General features: G+C 38.0%; 2 protein-coding genes across 2 annotated transcripts in view; one reads left to right on the top strand and one right to left on the bottom strand.

Moving 5' to 3' along the window:
- LOC140241151 (uncharacterized) overlaps nt 1-7,242 on the top strand; it is a 122,355-nt gene extending 115,113 nt beyond the window's left edge. Inside the window, exons 21-28 of the mRNA XM_072320911.1 lie at nt 301-398; nt 1,042-1,153; nt 1,702-1,835; nt 2,566-2,755; nt 3,532-3,674; nt 4,300-5,277; nt 5,751-5,841; nt 6,714-7,242. Coding sequence (XP_072177012.1) covers nt 301-398; nt 1,042-1,153; nt 1,702-1,835; nt 2,566-2,755; nt 3,532-3,674; nt 4,300-5,277; nt 5,751-5,841; nt 6,714-6,761 — 1,794 coding nt within the window. The 3' untranslated portion in view covers nt 6,762-7,242. The remainder of the gene's footprint in view (nt 1-300; nt 399-1,041; nt 1,154-1,701; nt 1,836-2,565; nt 2,756-3,531; nt 3,675-4,299; nt 5,278-5,750; nt 5,842-6,713) is intronic.
- Nucleotides 7,243-15,892: 8,650 nt separating this feature from the next.
- LOC140240466 (microtubule nucleation factor SSNA1-like) lies at nt 15,893-21,322 on the bottom strand. The gene is made up of 3 exons (XM_072320236.1): nt 21,183-21,322; nt 18,859-19,058; nt 15,893-17,792 (listed from the first exon to the last, which is right to left on the bottom strand). Exons 1-3 carry the CDS (start codon nt 21,232-21,234, stop codon nt 17,688-17,690), a joined length of 357 nt encoding a protein of 118 aa, XP_072176337.1. The 5' UTR covers nt 21,235-21,322; the 3' UTR covers nt 15,893-17,687.
- Nucleotides 21,323-21,728: the final 406 nt, after the last annotated feature.

Below are 21,728 nucleotides of genomic sequence, written 5' to 3'. Positions count from 1 at the left end.
ATGCTAGTGTACTCTTTGATTAATAGGCCACTATTTGTTTGGTCAGCTTTGCATTGTTTTTGTTCAAAAAGAAATCAGAAATGGCACATGCCTTGTATGACTGTTCAGTAGATAAGAATTGAATGATTCTAGGCCAGTGTATGTCCGACAAGTTTGTGTTTCCAGTTTAACACCAAAAGCCATTGTTAATGTCATTGATGCTGTGATTGAATTATGTGATGCTGTTTGTAACAACACACAATTTGTCTACCATATTCGTCATTGATCTATTCGCCGCATACATTGTTGTTTTGTTTATAGTTGGACAGCCGTGTGATCTGCCTGACCATGGCTGGCCCAGACTGTGTGCTACTCGGAACTCTCTCTTGGTTTCTCTACCTCTTCAATGTGCAAACTCAGTAAGTCTCATCTCAAAAGACAGTCCCAAGTTTGGGGTTTGGAATTGTGAATGCATTCGGATGTGAAGTAATCTTTCTTTCGTCGCCCAACTAAATGGTGACAGTGGCAGAATTTTGAATCTACATGTATGTAAATCTTTGTCCAACAGAGATGAAATACTCTTTTATTAACCTGTTGATTGCCACATTTTTTTGTGCTTTATTAAGGTGTCATTTCTTTTTTTGACACAGCTGCCAACTAGTCTGTTTCGACCTTAGTATGTTTTGTCCTCATCCAAAAGAAAAAAATATGCTTTTTATGTGGAAATTTAATGTAGTACTCTTTGTATTCAACATTTTCATATTTTGTAAAAATCAAATATGGGTTGTTGTTTTTTATGTGCATCACGTCATGTGGATGTCTGACTGTCAGTGGTTGGCAGATTTGCTCTTAGATCATTTAACCGAAGTTTATTATGACATTACACTGAATTTCAATAGCTGGCCATTTTGCAAATTTGATTCTCTTTCTGGTACCAGATTAGGTACATTGTAACTTGAATCTTTCCATACAAGGAATGTTATTCATTTTCCACATAGAAGCATGAGTAATGTCTGTGTGTTTGACATCTAATGTTACTGTATGTCTCCTTGGTAATTTCAGGCAAGAGCTCTGGTGTGAGAGACTGCGAGACACCCCGCTGTGTGTGGTCCACCAAGACAGCACCAGAAATGTGTATGTGGGACTAGCAGACGGCACGCTAGCGGTCATGGAGGTATTAACCCTTTCTGTAAAAGGGACTTTGCACACTCTGTACAGCGCTATTAGGTGTTTCTGGGCCCATCGGCACTCAAAGCACAAAAAATGGACGAAAATGTTATGTGATTACCTGCAGGCAAAACAATAATAGAGCTAAAACTAATACTCAAGTTTCACTCAGAAGAAGTTACTCTCTTTCACGTTTTTTCAATTTTAATGATACTCTCCATGGTACACAATTTTATTTTAATATTTGGCATTCACTCATTCCAGTATTGATCATTCTTGAAGCTCACATACACATTTTCTCTGAAATTAAATTGCTGCCATACACAAGAGCCAAATACTCTATGAAAGGAATATGTTCTGAGATCTTTTTAATCGTGATCACAGCAGTTAATAGACATCAGAGATTCTGTGTTTTATCCAAATAAGATCAAGCTATCTTGAATAAAATGCTGAGTTAAGTGCTTTAATAGCTCCTAGCCAAAACAGCGAGAAATTACAGAGTGCCGTCTCCTGACAGTAGTGATATTCCCAAATTCCTTGTCCCCCTCCATCCAGGGTATCAGCAACTCCCAGCCATCGGAAGTCTTCTACCACGCCATAGGAGCTTCACCTGTCAGGTGTGTCCAGCTTGTGCCAGACCTTAATCAGATCTGGTGTGCCTCGGGCAACTCGGTCAACATACTGAACAGGTGGGTGACATGAGATAAGGGGGGGGGGGATTTCCCCCATTTTGTGGTGTGGAAACTTACATGGGGATTTCCCCTTTCTTAGAACAGAGTCATTGTGGTCACCATATTGTATGGGTTTGTGTTGAAAGGTTTAGGGAATGTAACCACTTGAAGCATGAAAATGTACATTGTAACTTTGGCGTTTACCTTCAGTAGAGTAAGGTTTCACTTGAGAATGTATCTTGAGCACCATCAATCCTGGAGTTCCATTCCCTGTACAGTGTTGAATGTCACATCTTCTTTAGTCTCTTTTATTTTCAAGAGTTGAAAAATACCTTTTGTGCAAATAAATACATATCCAGTTTTCCATGATCATGCCAGCACAAAGCTCGGAGTAAGTTTGATGGAGATTTGTTGCATCTAGAATTCATCGGAGACTCTTTAAACTCTAAAGATTTGTAATAGAAATCATTTCTTAAAGAATTTCATGGGAGTAGGAGATTGTGAACAGTATATAGAATTTGTATCCAATTTTTAAGCTATTGAATTGTGAAGAAACAACATTCATTTTATCATGAAATGTACAGATTTATTTTTAAGTGATTCTTGCAATGTTATGCTGGCCTATTCAACTTCAGTCTTGAGAATAAGTATGAGAGATTAAATGAAATAAAGGCCGTCTTGCAGGGGTATAAACGCTGGTGTCTGCAAATTATGAAACAACCCCCATGCTTCTCTCTCTCCCATGCAGCTCCCTTAACGTTGTTGATGGCTTTGAGGTGTCCAAGAAGACCAATGTCCACATTCAGAGCTTGACCATCAGCCAGAGGGGGGCGTGGATCACCATGAGGGGGTCACCCTACATCACCCTCTGGGACGTCCACTCCCTCTCCTGTCTCCTCGTCTACAACACTTCATCTGACCAGATGCCCATCTACAAGGTGAGACCAATGTGCTGAATGCAATGGAAAGGAATGTTAACCCATTGAGGATGGGCGGACATTACTATATCACACATTATCCGTAAACACCTGCCTAAGTATACTCAGGACTAGTCTTCAACGGGTGATAATACTTGCGTAGTCACACTTTGTTCTCTGTTTCTGTCCTTTGTCATACTGGAGCAATTGTTGTATCTTTCCATAGTTGCCATGGTCTGCTAGTCAATCTGCATATGGTAATGTAGAGCAGTGAGTACTGGATGGAAAAGCTTTTGCATCTCAGTCAGAGTTTGTCCTTTAGTCAATCCATATTGTGACTGAAATCTACAGTATATCCAGCAGGAAGCTGATGGGTGATGGACTAGCCTGCATTGGCCAGCAAAATTTTGCTCCCTTGCCCAACTAGGCAACCACGATTTATTCCATAACATACTTCACTGATTGTGGGGTGAAAAAAGAGAAAATTTATGCAAACACTAAGCATTATATGTATCAGTAGGAGTCATGCAGAGAGGGTTTTTTGTGAGGTCAATGCTCAAAACAGTGTGGGGCCTACTGCTCGATAGTTCTTTTATTTTGGGGGGACCAGTGTCTTGTGAATTCGGCTAACGCTTTTTTTTTTTTTGGAGAAAAAAAAGTGATACATGTTTGTAGTATCTTGTCTGCATCACATTTGCTGTACCATCAAATACCTGAAGATTAGGGAAATTTCACCTCGAAGTTGATGAGCTGTCTCAGGATACACTTAAAGGAAATGTCTTTGTTCTGCCTCTCAGGTTAAGAATGACCAGCCACTCATGTCTAGGATTACTGCTGTTCTGCCCTACAACAACACACTTTGGGTGGGCACAGCTGACGGTCATCTGGCCATTTATGATGTGGTGGAGGTGGACTATCCAGCCGCAAAACCAATCAGCAGGTGAGAACAAGAAGAGTAACCTGTGTCTTCTATATGTGACGAAGAGTTTACTAATACCCCTTTCACACTAGTCATGCAGGGATCAGCTGGGAGATTTGATGGGGAATCAAACATGGAACAGCTGTGAAAAATTTGTGAATGAGCTCTTGGTTGAATGAGCTCTCGTCCCCTTTTCTGCAGTGGAAGTACATGTTATGGTGAATGCATGAAGTGGCTCGAAAGATGTTGTTGGCGTGTTGACCTTCACTCTTCACCTAGGAGTTTACTCGAGATGCCTTTCATACTGCAGCATCATCCGGGAGTTCCCAGGGGCACTCGGGAGTTCAACAGGGACTGTTTTGGGGGTTAAATTTCTGAAAAGTCACCCAGGATTTCACACAGGATTTTAACAACATGACCTTTCATACTACAAGATCTCCGTGGTGAAATTTGTGCTAAATATGAAATGGATATTTAGTCTCCTTTTCTTTTTCTCACATGGCCCCATGTGCATGGTTAATACCAGTAGCTGACTGTTGCTTGTTAATTGTGATATGATGTCAGGATGGACTAGCATTGACATGGAAATATGCAAAGCCTTGATTTGACATAAAGAGCACTTTGATTGTTATATTCTTTTCAGCAGGTCTGTAGAAGAGCTTGATGTCAGGTCAAATGTAGATGAGGATGAAGGAGTCGTCTACCAGAGCGATGAAGACGGCACTGGTTCGGAAGACGAGAAGATGTCGGAAGCCGAGAGGAGTTCTCAGGAGAACATTGTGGACAGCGGGATGGGCGGGAGCAAAGAGGCGCTCAAGTCTGATGATGAGGAGGAAGGGGAGAGGAAAAATAATGGAGTACAGGAGCAAGGACCAAAGAATGCTGTCGAGGGAGAGGAAGGGAACAACATCAACAGCCGCCGAGCAGAGCTGACGCTGCCCGTCATCGAGACGGCCGAATCCAAGATGAGGAAGTCGAAGACCCTGGAGGAGTTTGTCGTTGTCGGCAAGGACGACGAAGGCGCGCTCGAAGTGGAGCCAGCTATCTTTGACGCGGACGTCAAGAGCGGCGACGGGAAGCACGCGGCACGGGACTTTGCCATGAAGAGCCGCCGTGCGAAGAACACGCGGAAGCGCCTGGACAGCCCCCGCAACCTGAAGAAGCTTCTCAACCCGCGGCACAAGTCGTCGTCCAGCGAAAAGTCCGGAGAAGATTCAACATCTCCACCAAGCAGGACGGGCACACACCACAACAAGTCCAAGGACAGGGTGCAATCCATGCTAGGTAAGCTGACCCACCGGACATCCACCAAGAAGCAGCGAAAGTATCGCTACAGCCGGGAGCTGCGGGAGGAGACCAGACGGGGCTCCCGCTATGGCGTGGACACCAAGGTCGACGCCCCACTACCGGACACGCCCGAGGTACCAAATGGGGCGGGGCAGGCCGCTCATGACATGCTGATGGTACCCGATGAGAATTGTGGCTCATCCAGGCTCTCGATGCTGTCTTCTAACAGCATAACCTTTGACCCCTCAGAGATCGATGTCTACCAGCAGTGTGAGCTGAGGTGTGAGGCCAAGAGGAAGATATCGGAGCATCAAGTTCGCATCCTGGTCTTAACAAGGTCTGTTTAATGTCTCACAGTTTCTATAATGCAAAGCAACTTGTAATTCATGAACATTTGCACAGACTAACTGAAAAACATCCCTCGCTGATGTTAGTACATGAATGAATAAAAATCAGTGAAAATAAAAAATTAACATAGCAAGAAGTAAGGTAGATGTAAACTGAGAATGTGATCATTTATGAAGTTCTTCATGTTTCCATGAAATTAATGCTTTCTGGTGATTTTGTCATTGCAGCGCATGTTTCAAAATTGACCCTCATGCAAATCCTCCCTTAAAACAATTCTTCTCTTTTTTCGTATGTGTGAATTGGTCTTTACATTACATACATTCTTGTAACTCGATGCTCCAGTAAGTGAGGAAGTTTTTCATCTCACAGACTTCGGAATGACATTCATGTCTGGCCCACTGATTGCCAGTTGGTTCTAATTTTAGCATTTGTCATGATATGTGTTCTGCTTTCCCCCCACAGTCTGGAGGACAAGCAACCATCTGTTGTCAGCTGTGCCGGTTACTATGGCGACGACGAGTCAATATTGAGATGGACATGCCACACCAGAGAGGTAATGTCATTTGCCTGGACTGTTTTCTACTTTCTTGTCTGATGATCTGTTGGGAAAAACAGTGGCCTTCGATGGGATTCATTACCCTTTCTGTTTCTCCTCCTCTAGCATCTGCCACCGTTTCTTCAATAATTGCGACTCATCGTTAGTTGATGGGTTTGTGATTCATTGTTGAGGGATACTCATTGGCCGTACATAGCTGGCGTGGCTTCATTTAGCATCCTTGGTAGTAGTGATTTGAGAACACATGTGATTTTAATCTTCATTCATTTTTGGAACAAGTAATAATCACACCAGGAGTTGAGTCAAATCTAATTGAATCTACAGTAATCAAGTCATATCAAAATCAGTTAAGGTGGGAGCTAATCAGCCAAAGTGTGAAATCAATCTCTTTATTCCTCAGTTTTTGACTGATAGTGAAGTGGCATCTATAGATATTGTGTTGATTAGATAACAACCTAGTGATTACTTTTATGTTCAGTGCACTTCATTGTAACTACAATGAAATTCTTGTTACTATGAAGTAAAATATCCAGGTCCCCAAATTATTGTCTACATATATCTTTATATACTTCATTGTTCAGCTATAACCAAATTTTGATATAACAAAAGAAAACTGCTGGCCCCAGGAAATTTGTTATAACATGAGTCGCCTGTAGTTGTATTCACAGAGAACCTCTGATCAATACAAATGATTTTCTGCTATGTAAAGGTATTCATTATCATGTCCTAGTTGTGTCAAATTTGCTGTGAATGACAAGTACAAAATGAGACATGACCAGTCTTGTACAATTGTTTTACATGTACCATTCATTTGAGAGTCTGTCTTTACATGCTACTAATTGGTATGCATATGTTGTTTGTTCTTGTAGAATGTGTGGATGCAAGTTCCCATAGAGGACATCACAGAAGGGGCGTGACTACCTGGGCATCATGTGTGAAGAGGCGTGGCCACATTCATAGAGGTGGGAGCGGCAAAAAGTAGGTGTGGCCTATCACCAAAGGTACTATAAACAGCTCAGGACATGTGGACAAGGTCAAATGCCAGCTGTGTGGATAGATAATGACATAATAATTTATGCGACGATTATAAGTGATAAATTACGACTGATTACATTCTACGAATGAAATTGATTGAAAACAACTTCTTACTGTTCATGGGGAAATGTGTTACAAAACATTGAGGAGAAATGTATGGTTACTATCAGTGCAAATACACTCTGTATGTTAATATGAGAAGGGTACATAGTTACTAAAACATGCTATGATCAGTTTAGAAACTTGCAATGGGCTGACACAGAAAGTATATGAAGAGATTTATCACAAATGACTTAACTCTGGTGTAGTCAGTTTGAGATATTTTGTGATTAAACCTGCGCTAAAAAACAGAGAAAACAAAAAGGAAGCGTGAGCAATTTTTTATCATAACTTAAAGGGTATTCCTTGTTATGCAACAAGTGCGATATGTTTGGAAAGGTTTTATTTGGCTCTGTCAGATGATGGAATAAATTTCGAATGTTTTAAAATGGTGCTTGATCCATTTTGCGATAAAACTCTTCATGTATAATGATTATCTAAGGCTGTGAAAGGAAGCCCAAGTCATTCCTTTCTCTTCAAGATCAAAAGAGTAATGAAAACAGCAACAACATTTGCAGAGGAGTTGGCACATATTAAAAGAAGAAAAACTATAAAAAAACAAAACAAATAATGAAGTTGACAATAATCTCGTTGTTTTAAACTTATGCAAAGTACATTGGAAATTTGCTTTTTAAGAGGTAAAAATAGGCTGATTTTTTTTTTTTACTTGTGCAGTTGTGTAAACTTTGAACAAGCATCTTAACCACGCATGATGTTCAAACATATTTCAATTTTTTTTTTTACAAATTTCAAATATTACCTAACTTTCAAAGATTTCAAATATAAAGAATTCAAATATTCCTAATTATTAAAAGGAATGACATGACTCCGGAGTTGTCAGTATTTATGAAAAGCGTTTGCAGTGCCCCTTATCTTGTAAGGACATTATTATCAGCTTGGGTAATTTTCCCAATTTTGGTATACATATTCCTCTTCTCTTATTCTTTACTTTTAAGATGATTGTCGATGAAATGATAGGATGCGTGGAAGCAAGACATAAAGTACAAGCCATATTGGCAGTCACGCTATCAATTAATTGCTCCGTGCTTTTGCGGTCATTGAAAAGAAGAGCCAAATATGTGAATTTAAATCTCGCATCTGCATTTTGCTGCTCCTTGTGTATTGTAAAAATGTTGTGTATTGAGACAAATGATGTGATATTTTTGTAAACTTTCAGCAGTACTTCGTGAAATGTAAGTACAAACTCTCTCCGCGATGTTCCATTTCTGATGCACTGTAAGGATATTAAACCTGTTGCTAAGGGTAACCGACAAAGAGCCAAGAACACTTAAACTGCATATCTATACTTGTAAATATGTCGTGTTCGCGGAAGATACAAGTTTCTTGTTGTGAATATATTCTTTGCAGGTCCAAGGTTATTATGGTAATTGGTCAGAAGTTGGAGTAGAGCATGATATCCGACAGAAATAGCTTAGCCAGTTTTAAGATATGGACTCTAAGTTAGGATAATTCCAGCTGCACCACTCATGGGGTGCAATTTTGCACCTTGCTCAAGTAGTAAAACAGTATAGTTTGTAAAGATCAATTTATTTCAATGTGTTTCGCATGTTTTACCAATATAAATTGTAAATACCTTCAATTCACCGGACAGAGAATGATCTATTTATTTTTCTGTACATTCATTGCTGTTCAGAACAGCCACTTTGAATTCGCTGTCAAGTAAGTTTTCTTGCCATGAGGGTAGCGTCGTATCTTGTTGTGACATTTGTTTGAATGAGCTGTTTTAAAACCAGCCAAAGTTTCCATTTCTGTAATGTGATATTAATGATTCTGTGTAGACAGCGTCAAATGCTTGTCCTCTTCAGTATAAAAAACAAAACTTCTCTGTCTTACTGACATTGTTCTGGTACCTTGTAAAATCAGAATGCAATTAGCGTGGAATGTGTGTGAGTGTGTGGGTGAGTGTATGTGTGTGTGTCTTGAATAGAACAAGAGAGAACCGAAGATGTCTGGGATTGTTAGCCAGAGAAGATCAAGTTTACATGTACGTGTTTCATACACCCAAACTACAAATAACCCCTAAGCAACTCAAATTTATCCACATTGCAGTTAGCTCTTGTATCGTATCATAATGTATGCCTGTCTGCATGTGATAGAAGGCCAATGGCATGCAGCAATAGGTTTTAATACTCCTTCAGTGCGATGAGCAGTGATTATTCAGTTTTTATAGTTTAATACCCTTCTTTGTTCTCCTTTGGCTGATGTCTGTGCATGCCTTTGCTGTTGGTTCCTGTATCAGTCACAAAACAGACCCAAACCTCCATATAGCAAAACAAGACATATGAACAGAAATGGTGATTAAAAAAGAACTCTTCTTTCATCTTTTTAAAACACTGGTATAGTTTTGCTACAAAGAAAATTGTTTTGGAAGAAACAGTCCAATTTGCATTCCCGGAAATTCTCACGAGGTGCTGAGTAGCACGCCTTTATGGCATACAACTTTGTGTATCAACCATACAGAAGTTTGAATTTTTGGAAGATCACAATCTGTTTCAGACTGATAACAGGGAGTTGGATATGTGGGACTATGGTTTATGCAAGAGCACAAGGTACTTTTGAGTAATATGGGTAATATTGCAGTCACATTTGTTTTGGTTTTGAGAGTGATTTCTGTTGAACATGCACTAATGATATTTATCTCCCTTCACACTGCAGTGAAACAGAGAGAAACTTTTATCCCCTTTAGCAATGGTTTTACTCTAAAGACTTGGCCGTATGTCTACAATAACTTTGCAGTGTATCTGACCTTAGATCTTTCTTCCAGATTGTGATAAAAGAGGAGAGGCCACAGAATGCTCTAACAAGCAGGCATGCTTAGAAAATATCAGTATGTTAGTCCCATTGTATTTGATAAAGTGTTGCTGTTTTGTAGCGGACAATATTTCAGTGTGGATGGATGTCTCTGTGGCGCCGGTGTGAATATCTGTGTATATCTTCGTATAACATTTGCCGTTGCATATATGTATGCAAAGAGAAATTCGATGTGATTACCAATTGTCATCTTCTTGCTGTTGCCATGGAAACTTGTTGAAAAAAACCCACTAATAACAAGCTTTGCAATAATCCTGATATTTTGTGCAAGTGGAGTTTCCAATGTGTCACCTTTTTTCCCAAGAAAATGTTGCATTCCATAAGGCATGAATAAATTACATATTTTCAATACAGTGATAAAATCAAAACTGATTTGTATGAAATGTAAGTTGGTGTACATAATTCTTGACATTTTTTGTAGAAAAAAAGAAAGAAAACGAAAAGAAATGACTAAATCCTTGAAAATCGAGTAGAAAATAGATTATTGACACGAATGTGTAGACTTGACAGCTGTTATTTCAATATTTATGAATCAATCGCATAGTGTGTAAATAGATATTGAGCACATAATCAAGGTACGATTACTGGTAACAAGTTAGTTGAGATGGTGGTGATTGTACAATAAATGTATTTAATTAAGGACTTTGCTCAGTGATTGGTGTGTATCTAGACTCTATAAGACAAACCTTGATTCCAAGTTGTCACTGCAAATATTTAGCAAGAACAGACCATGATGAGCAAGTACACCTGACCTACAATAACTTTTACTCAGACTTGTCTTATTTTTCTCATTTTTTATTTATTTATTTTTTTTTTTTTTAACAATGGTGAAATAGGCATTATGAAAGAAAATCCCTTTCTACTGCACTCTGCTCATTTTACCAGTAGTTCATCACTAGAATCTGCCCATCAGGCCATGTTTTAATCTATTATAGTTATTGGAACTCTTCACTGAATACAAGCAAAAGACGAAAACAAATTTCAGGAGGGCATTCTTATTTGTTGACCATTACTGGTCTGATTACGGGTGCATCACTATTATGCCATAAAAACATATCTCTCATTGATGCAGCAACAACAACAACAACAGCAAGAATTGAGCTACAGTACCACCCCACACCCAAGTTCATCTCTGGGGCTGAGGGGGGGGGGGGGAGGTGGTGGTGGTAGTGATAACAGTACATCATTCCCTGAAAATTTTTAAAGGCCCTTTTCCTTGGACAGAAAAAAAAAAGACACCCTGGATCTTTGGAGGAAGGTAATGTTTGGATTTTTCTCGTCATGTTTTGGCACAGGGTTGTTGCAAAGATAAACCACCCAATTTCAGACAACAAAAAAAATTGTGGATACTTATGGAAGAATTTCTTATGAGGGGTTCTATCTCAAAAAAAAAGATAAGAAAAAAAAAAGCACATTACTGTCAAGGTTTGTCTGTGTGTGCCAAGTGATTGGCATTATGATTCTTCAAGGGGTAATTATGACTCAGAATTGGACTTTAACCGTAATCAGGCTGGGCTTTTTTGGCTATGCTATATCTGGGGGGGGGGGGGGGGGGGGGGGGGGGGGGGGCAGATTCCGCCCCCCCTTCAGATCTCGCCTATGGAACACGCGATTGCGCCAAAAATCGGCACACGCGACGCCCGCGACGTATTCTATCAAAATGTATGGTTGCTTTCTCCGAAAAATTTTTCTTATATTTTATATTAATAAATTATTGTAATTTATGCATAAAATCAGTTTTGGGCTCTAAATCACTTATTAATGCTGCAATTAAGCTAATTTCTTTTTAAAAATGTTTCTTGTATCATTCTTCTGAGACATAGGATAAAAAAAAATCTGTATCGAAATTAATTTCTTATGTATTTTATTGTTTTTTGAATTTCTTATGTATTTCTTTGTTTTTTGACCTGAATTTTTATGTGAATTAATTGAAAAAACACAATTTGCATTGGATTTGTACACAAAATCACGTTTTGGAGCAATTTTGGGGTCGACAAATTTTTTTCGAACGGGCGTCGCGTCAAAACGGTACGCGCGGGCGCAACAATTTGGGTCTCAAAAGTTGCGCGAGACTTGAAAGAAAAAAGTCATAAAACATCGCGGCGGGAGCTTATCGCGTTGCGAAGATATTGCGCGAAACGTCAAGGGGGGCGGATTCCGCCCCCCCCCCCCCCCAGCCTGATTAGGGTTAAGTTCAGGGCATTATGTTTTGTTTTGTTTTTATCCACTTCCACACAGCTTTTATCACAAATGTGTCCATTTGTCTCCACAATGTCATGTTGTCAGACTTGCTGCGGAAAGGAATGAAATATATTTAGTCACTACACAAAGCACCATGAAGTCTTGTAAACTGTTCTCATGCACTGCACTTTAATAACAAAAGGATAATCAATATTTCAGTATGGATGATGTACTAGTATCAAAGTGAGGCAACTTCTATGTGTAAAAAGAAAAAAAAAACGCATATATGTATTGCAAAATATGGCTTTTAAGATCCATGATTTGGAGTCTTGGTCAAGATGCTCATAACCCTTGCTTTGAGTGCCAAAAGGTACCAAAACCCCACATACATGTAGTTGTACACACTATCCAAAGTCCCTGGCACTTAAAGGGTTAACGGGCCAGCTCCATGTTCAGATTTATCCCTCTGCCTTTATACTAGGGATTTTACAGTGGCATTAACCGCATTATGGTCTTATGATAGCAAATGTGCACTGGTTGCTGTGAGAGTTTTGTAGTAGTCTTCATTCTTACACCGATAAATGTTTATGCAGAAGTTCCTATTTCAGAGGCACGTGCTACAGTTCCAGACTGTTTACAAGTTATGGTTATGAGAAGTTGTACTTGATAGGCATAACGCTAGAAAATAATGTATTTTCATCTTTATGAGAAAAAAAAAAAAGGTGTTGATTATATGTTTTATTTGTATCATAGGATATTTGAGTTTGTGTATTGTGTTTGATTTTATATCTGCAATCATCTTTGAATTGGTGCTTATTAGATTTTTGTGAATATTACTGTGTGAAGGAGACAAAGCAAGAGTGACAGAGACTGTAGAGTTTGTGTACAGAAATGTACCATGTGCTTGGAAGTTAGTGGAAGGGATGGATACTGAAATTTCACTCGTATGGTGCTGATTATGTGTGGATTGATGTTGGCCAAGACTTTGGATCCTTTCTTTCACCTATTCTTTTTCCCCCACTTCTCTGTTTTCCAGATCTTTGGTAAGCACTTAGTTTATGGATTGCTGACAAGACGTGATACAGTTGAGACACAGTGGACTCCCGTTATAATGAAGTCCTCGGGACCAGCAGTTTTTCTTTCGTTATATCGAAAGTTCGTTATAACCGAACAAATAAACAGTAAAAATACATAGTGTGGATAATGTTGCAGCCTGAATTTTTACTTCGTTGTAACCGGAATTTCATTATAACCGTGTTCATTATAACGGGAGTGCACTGTACAGTATGTACTCTAGTCAAGTTTCGGAAACCCATCAGACAAGATTTGACTCCTAATACAAAGGTTTGTTTTTTTCTTTTCTGTCTTCCTATTAGCATTTATCTTCTGTTTTACCTAATGCTCACTCAATCTTCTTTTCAGTGTTTCCCATTACCTTGAGAGTACCGTGTATTCTGTTTTTATTCACACTTTCCACCATCATTGTTCTCGTTGAGTAGATAATTTTTTTTCCTACATTTTTTTCCTTTCATTTTAAATTTTGAAAGCCAAATTATGTATTTATGAGATTTTAATCCCTCAAAGATGTCCACTGTGCAAATGATAAAGAACTGGTTAAGACTAGGTCAGCTCGACTATTAAAGACAGGACTGAGGATCTATGTTACCATAGAGATGAAACATGTGGGCCACCGTGTCGACTGCATTAGTATACATGTCAGAGTGAAGGAAAGTGTACATGCTTGAACTCTTACAGTTCATCGCTTGACCTCGGTGTTCATTAGATTATATTATTCATTTCATGATTGTACATCTTTATGTAAAGGCATGCTTACGTGTGTGCAGAAGTAAAACAACTACAAAATAAAGTGAAATAAAGATACTATATCTCGAGAGCTTTAACTGTAGTCTTTGTGATACATTGTATCATCATGTATGTCTCTTCCTGTTTCCTTCAATGTTAAAGTGGAGTGATAGTTCACAATTTTCTTCTGTGATGGTGCTTCAGAAATGTTTTGTATTCTCATTTCACTTTCATGTCATCTTTATTTTACAATATATATATATATTATATATATATATATATATATATATATATATATATATATATATATATATATATATATACATATATATATATATTGACAGCAAATCTTGCACATATATGTGCAAGATATATAATAATATATATATATTATTATATACATAATAATATAGATATATTACCATTATATATATATATAAATATATTGCGAATTCACGTATTGGCTCCAATATAGCGAAGAATCAAGAAATAAATTAGTAATGCATTATTTCGCCAATAAGAATGAGTTTATTGAACAACTCAAATTTTCGGTGGCCTCCACCTTCTTCAGGAGTCTCGACGGGGAATGTCGAGACTCCATTTAAGTAATGAAACAATTTAATTGTTGGAGCGCTCTTTAACCTAATTTTGTAACTTATGGTACGTTGATGAGTACATATGTCGATATCATAACATGTGATAATACAAAGTAATTTAATACCATTGTTACGTAATAAACATGTCAATGTCCTCCTCCTTATGCGTGGGGTACCTTGACTACATTGCGTCTACATGGCAACATCATTGTAAAGGGTACGCACTCTCATAGCAACCAATTCTGTGTATGAGTGCGCGCTCTTCATGTTCAATTTATGTTTTGGTATTGACATTCCCCGTCGAGACTCCTGAAGAAGGTGGAGGCCACCGAAAATTTGAGTTGTTCAATAAACTCATTCTTATTGGCGAAATAATGCATTACTAGTTTATTTCTTGATTCTTCGCTATATAAATATATATATATATATATATATATATATATATATATATATATATATATATAATGGTATTATTATCCGCCTGGTTGTCAGCTTAGAGTTTGAGCTAGCAATCACTGTTACCCTGAGGAAGATCCGTGCAAGGGTCGAAAATTTGGTTAACAAATAAATGAAGTTGGAATCTAATGCATTACGTCAACTTGTTTGTCTTCATCGTCTATATATATATATACACTATATAATGATATTTGTAGTCCACGTGTTGGTACCAGTACAGAAAAGATGACGAAGTAGGGTAGTATTATGCATTTCAGTCCAACAGTGCTATTTATTCAAGCCAAATTTTCGACGCATGGACGCGTCTACTTCAGGGTCGACATGAACAATTATTCATGTCGACCCTGAAGAAGACGCGTGTACATGTATACATTGAAATTTTGGTTTGAATAATTAGCACTGTTGGACTGAAATGCATTACTGCCCTACTTCGTCATCTTCTCTCTATATGAAGAGTTTGTTTGCAAAAACCGATAAGTCCATTTTTGAAGATTTTGAAGTACGGTCTTTGTCATAAAGTAGAAAATAATACCTTTTAAATGATATATTGGTCACTACATATAAAGGTATATTTTTGAAGCTATGGTCAAAAGAAGCAAAAATTTTCTTATTATTCTCTTTATTTTTCTCGACCTTTAATCGCAAATATCTCCATTTGGCAAATATGGACTTATCGGTTTTTGCAAACAAACTCTTCATATATACATTGTAGGTACATATATACATGTATATATCCATATATAAAACACACTCTCATTATACCGTAAAAGTGGAAATTTTAACACATTTTTGCAACCAGAAACTAGCGGGAAAATAAAGCATTCAAATATTTGTGTGTGTGTTATAATCGCTATCTAATATTTTGGTTATTATTATTATATTAACATGCAAAATTCATTATACCTGGCGTGTGAAAAATTACTCACACAAAGATATCCACTTCTACAGTTACAAAAATGTACATAGTAGATGTTTGTCTTCATTCATGTGGTATCATACATATAGTTTTGTTGCATACAGCCAACATGGATAAACAGCGTACGGTATATCATCAAAATTTCATAGATTTATTTCACCAGAGATCAATACTTCTCATATGAGCATCTTTGTACAATAACAATAACATGACAAACTTGATTTAAATATCAATTTTCAATATAAGTGCACACAGTGTTTGCTGGATTGAATTCAACACATTTACAAATCAAGTACAAATGCTGTATTTATGAATATGATGACAAAAAATTTTTTACAGAAACCATGTACTTTGGCGTGCAAAGAGAGAAGCTTTCAAGGTGCAAATGGTTGAGAAAGGTAACTCTGACAGCAATGCACATGCATACTGCACAAGAATGAAAAGCTCTTTTCCTAAATCAGTGCCATACTGTGGTCCATAATACAGTGAAATCTTGTTATAAGGATGTCAGATATACTGAGATACCTGATGGTGTACACAACGAGGTAGTTCTGCAGGTTCCATTCCTTTTAAATTCTTTTGTTTTTATCCCTGACATGAGACACACGATGTAGCGAGGAAACTTCCATGGTTCCAAGCAGCTCCTTATAACAAGGTTCCCTGTGATTAATGCACAACTACTGGACAATCAAACGATCTACAGTATATCACCCAAACAAACCTGCTAGAAAACAGCAGTGGTTGCATAAAGACCTTGGACAATGGAAAGTAAGAATAAGGAGGGGTAAAAAAAAACCAAACCCACAAATGCCCTATTCTAATCACTTGATTGGGAAACCAAATCAGAACTCTTGTGACTTAAGCCCTAAATCATAACTGCTTGCAACAAATGAGAGAAATCAATTCTGAACTACAAGTTATCAATTTGAAGGCCAGTAAATCATCACAAACAATGTCACATAGGAATGCAAAATAGTTGCAGCTGTCTTGACACTGTAACATAGGTTCACTTGCCTAGATATTTTCAGTAGCTGTATGAACAAACGGAAAAAAAAATAAGAATGAGATTATGGCGGTTACATGTATGTACATGTATGTACGTCTTTGAAGATTTGCACTCAAGAATGTTTTCTACAGAAAACAATTGTGGAGGATTATGCATGCAATATTAATCAGGTAATCATGACAATCACTGTACAGTGCTCTGGGGGTACTCTTCAGGTTGGTGTCATTAATGTAGCATTTTCAATCATTGATTATCATGGATGATTGATCATATTGATAATACTGCATCATTGATTGGATATCTATCGTCAATGTTTTGATACTCTTAACACCATATACTGTAACTTCCACTCAAGAGGTACATTATCCTTTTAGAATAATATTTGTGACCTGCTGTCAAAATTATTCAATCACTTATTTAGAAATTGAAAAAAAAAAATACTCATACCCTACAAAATTACTAGAGGAACCTTGTTTACATTGAAGTTTGATAATCTTTCAAGAGTTTTATCATTTTGTGAAAAAAAATGGTGGCTAATTTACTATTACAGGACATAAATTCTTTAACGGATTTTTTTTTTTTTTTTTTTTTTTGGGGGGGGGGGGGGGGGATTCCCACTTTCCATAATTCTAACTTCCATACTCAGAAAAAGTATCTCAACACTGGGCTTTAATGACAAAATATGTCTTGCTGCTCATGATGAATTTTTCAATGCATTTTATCATAAACATTGGACCACTGAAATCAAGGCACACATGAAGCTGCTTAGACAGAAGATATCCACACATTAATCAATAAATTTTGTATCAAATGTACACTTTATTAAGTTATCTACAACAAAGTATGAACAGCCTATATTCATATATACACAAACATATACAGTAGAAAGATAGATGAGGTCTTGATGCAAAGGATCCAATCATGTTGTGGACGACACGTTGGTGAATCCGGGCACTCCTTTATCCTTCAGGACTGCCGCCTCTTTCTGAAGGACGTTGAGGAGGGAGTGGGAGCTCTCGATGATCTGAAACATGAACAATATATTACAGAATATTATAAAACCAGTGATCCTGATAATAATGATGACTACAACAAAGATAATGATATTCACATGATATTCGGAGTGACACACACACAAAAAAATGATAATGGTAATATAATAACATGAGCAGTAACGGAAATCAAAATCACAATTCAATAGCGAACTGCCATATCACTATGTACATGTATGTTCCTTGTTAAATTCTGAGCTTATTTCACTACGTGTCAAGATTATTGTAACTGAACCATACCACCATTTTCCTTGTTAATGTTACATTGTTTTTAATACTTCACACAGATGTTGAAGTCATTGCTTCATGACCTATCAGCACTATTGAGCAAAGAGTTGTACTAATCTGTGACTATATCAGCATTTATTCCAGATCAAAAAGATGTGACTTGGGTACCTTTGTGTGGCATACGGAGTTGGCAATACATGATATACATTGTAGTAACACGAGCACAGAGTTTAACAAGAAACATACAATTCAATGATATAACAATTCTCTCGGTAATCTGAAACCTGAACAATATTGCAGATGAACACAATTTTGATAATAGAGGCAATCTTAATGATGACTACAACACCTGTGATAATAATATTTATTGTGATATCAAAAAAAAAAATAACATGAATTACAGTAATCAGATTTATCACAAAATCAGTAAAAGCAAAAGCAATGCTTCAAAGGGGTCTCCCTAGGATAGACACTGAAATGTAACAGCAAACCCTTTAAGTTGGTAATAATCATCAAACAAGTTAGAGCAGACATGGTATACAAAAACAAAACACAGACAGTGGCTTGTATTGTGAAGGGGGCAGAAGAAAAGGTACAGTGTAGAAAAAGGAAGAAGAGGTTGAAATAAGGAAAATGAATAGAGTGAAGAAAAAGTTCAAGATAAAAGAGTGACAAATTGGTAATGTTCAGCTCATAGATATATGACATATACAATTCTCTGCCATCCCCGCCTCGACAGTGTAAACTAAGACTGGATGAATCCGTTGCCATAGTAACATACAATAGAGAACCTTGACAGCTATTACAAACCTTCATGTAGGCAGCCTCGGTTTCACTGATGGTCTTGTCATACTCATTCCTCGTGGCGATCTTCTTGGCAAGGCTCTCGTTGACCTTGGCCAGCTTCTCGGTCAGTATGCGGACGTCATTCTGGATCTTGTTCTTCTCCTCCTCCTCTTGTTTGATCTGCTTGTGGAGGTCATCCCGCTTCACACACAGCTCCTCAATACCTGAGGCATGATGAGAGGGGAATGAATTGGTGTGGAACTACGATTGGTGTATAATGCCCAGAGGGATTTCTCAGGAAACCTGCTGCCATATCCAAGTCTCTGACTTTTCTTGGATAGTAAACAATCTACTATGTAGTACTACTGGACCCATCAATAAAAAAAAAAAAAAAACTTAAAAAAAAAAAAATCAGTGGCAGATTTCACAAGCTGCAATAACCAACTGCAGCGCCTCAAGAAAAGTGCACTAGTATCACGTAAGACTGAGAGAAAAGTAAAGGCAAGAGTTCCACATGTACCCCCCCCCCCCCCCCCCCCCCCCCTCAGTAGTGATATGATTAAATTTAGGTGGCTTTAGCATTAGGGTTAGAGTTTAGATTTAGGGTTAGGGTTAGGGTTTGATTGATCTCAGTGTCCTAGGTTAATGTGAACTTCAGACCAAGCCTACTCCTACAATGTAGACTGTTAGCATAGCTGGGGTATGGAACTCTTTCCAAAGCAAATTTAATAGCTGTTTTATTGATGAATGAAAGTGCCCTGCCAGAAATACAGTAGGCACCCTGCCGCAAACAGAGTTGTTTACTCTAACTGTTAATCTGTCCCAAGACTTGGTGGGCATTTTCACATTTTAACTTTGTCATTCACACAATCAGGACTCCATATGCTCTGTAATTTTCTAGTCCTGAATTTCAGATTACAGAAGCAAACAAAGGAAACGTAGGATTTAATTAGACTAGAGTAACCCCCCCCCCCCCCCCCCTCACCACAGGAAAGTGCCTTTATGAGTCATCTCCAAAAGTCCATCTAAAATCCCATATTTCGCCATCAAAAATGCAGAATTGGCACAACTTTTCCAAAGCGCGTGCAAATTAGGTCCCATGTTAAGAATTGGGGTCGCCGAAAAAGCACTAAAAATTGGAAAATTACGCCGTTCTGTTGCGAGATCTTTAGATTATCGCAAGCTCAAAGTGTGATGGTATCCTCAAAAACACAAAAGAAAAACAAAATCTCCATACGTGCCCAAGCAGTGAATAAATGTACAGGGGCTGAACTCTGGGGAATTTTACGAATGTGATAATATTTGGGGATTTTGTGAAATTTTAACACTCTGTTTAACAAAATCAATATTGATAAAAAGTAATTTGATATAAATTTATTTAACGTACATTGTTATAGATTCTAGATATTATAATTTTGTATGTATTATTTGAGTTGAACGATTATTGCAGAAAAGCTTAAGTGTCCGAAAACTGGTGGTTTTACTGTTCCAAATCAAAATGTAAATTTAATTTAAATTAGACAACTCTCCTATCTACAGTCTAGTTCTATTCAACCCTCTAGTTCTAGAGCTATATTTTACATGAAATGCATTCTCAATGTAGCACTGTATCATCATATGATGCATCATGCGTTACCCCGGGGTACCGTAGTACCCGAGGTACCACGTTGTGTAGCGCCACCTCACGTCCACTCGAGGACAGCCGCAGAGAAATGCATGCACTGCACTGTGTGTGCGTGTACATAAACTTTACATGTAGTCATTCCCATGCCACTGCATGTTATACTAATTACCTGTATGTATGCATGCATGGCACGCTGTGCTGTGCTTGCAATATCGTGTGCTTCAGTGCAGTGCAATGCAGTGGCTAGAGCTAGTGCTGTTAGCTCCAGCACCAAAATAATTTCCACTTTTTGGCAACCAAGCTGGCCCAGGCCACCAGGACCAGGGTAATTTTACAACCTTTAAAAAATAATAATAATAATAATTCAACAAAATGGCTGATTTTTATTTGGTACCCCGGGATACCATCTATGTCATCATATGGTGTAACTATGACTGCACAATAAGATGTAACATAAATAAGATGCGTGGTTCTGCCAGCTGCTGCCAGCATTGCGGCTGTTCAAGACCACAACAATAACACAACAGGGCCAGGGCACCGGTGTGCTACCCCTGCCCTGCTGTTAACCAAACAGCACATGCACAATTATCAATACATGGGACCACGAGATACACACGGTGAAGCGAGCTTCTCGGCTCGGCTTACCACGGCCACGAACGCAAAAAGCTACAATTTATTCAAATGTGGCTTTAGATAGAGAATGTGTGCACATGGGCATACTCACACTTTACAAGTTCGTTATTATAACTCTGGAGAGCAGCTGCCTGGTGGGTCATCTTTATCTAATCTCACTTCTCCTCTTGAAACGTCCTTTTCCACTTTTCGGTTCGTTTGTTAGCGAATAGCGAATTCAGCGATAGCGCCGTTGCTGTGTTTTGGATACCGATCTAATTCGACCCTCATACAGGACAACCGTTGGTAGCAGTAGGCCACCTACCTTTGACACATCGATCCATTTGAGATTAGTACATTACTGTAGTCAAATAGAAAGCTCGACTAAATTCTGAATTCGGTGCGGTATATACGGAGAGTTAAAGCCGTAAAGCCCATCTATAATTTTGGAAATAGCAATTAAAATTTTCTTTTTCCTTTTAAAGAACATAAACACTCAACATGCACCAAATATATGATCACGGTTTGAACTGTAGAACTGCCCGCACTGTAGGCTCCTATGAATTCATTTTCGAGATTAATTTCCCCACACCAAATACTCGTGATAAAATTTTATGCACTACTTTTATTGTTATTTAAAAAATCTTATAATAAAAGT

Source organism: Diadema setosum, chromosome 17, assembly GCF_964275005.1.
Source record: "Diadema setosum chromosome 17, eeDiaSeto1, whole genome shotgun sequence".
NCBI classification, from domain to species: domain Eukaryota; kingdom Metazoa; phylum Echinodermata; class Echinoidea; order Diadematoida; family Diadematidae; genus Diadema; species Diadema setosum.
The sequence above is the reverse complement of the archived record's forward strand: the minus strand, read 5'-3'. Positions and strand labels throughout refer to the sequence as shown.

Coding starts and splice junctions, on each gene's coding strand:
- LOC140240466 (XM_072320236.1), bottom strand. CDS start 21,234: ATGACCCACCAGGCAGCTGCTCTCCAGAGTTATAATAACGAACTTGTA. Junction 19,059..21,182: donor TAATAACGAACTTGTAAAGT/GTGAGTATGCCC, acceptor ATCATGCCTCAG/GTATTGAGGAGCTGTGTGTG. Junction 17,793..18,858: donor CCGAGGCTGCCTACATGAAG/GTTTGTAATAGC, acceptor TTCATGTTTCAG/ATCATCGAGAGCTCCCACTC.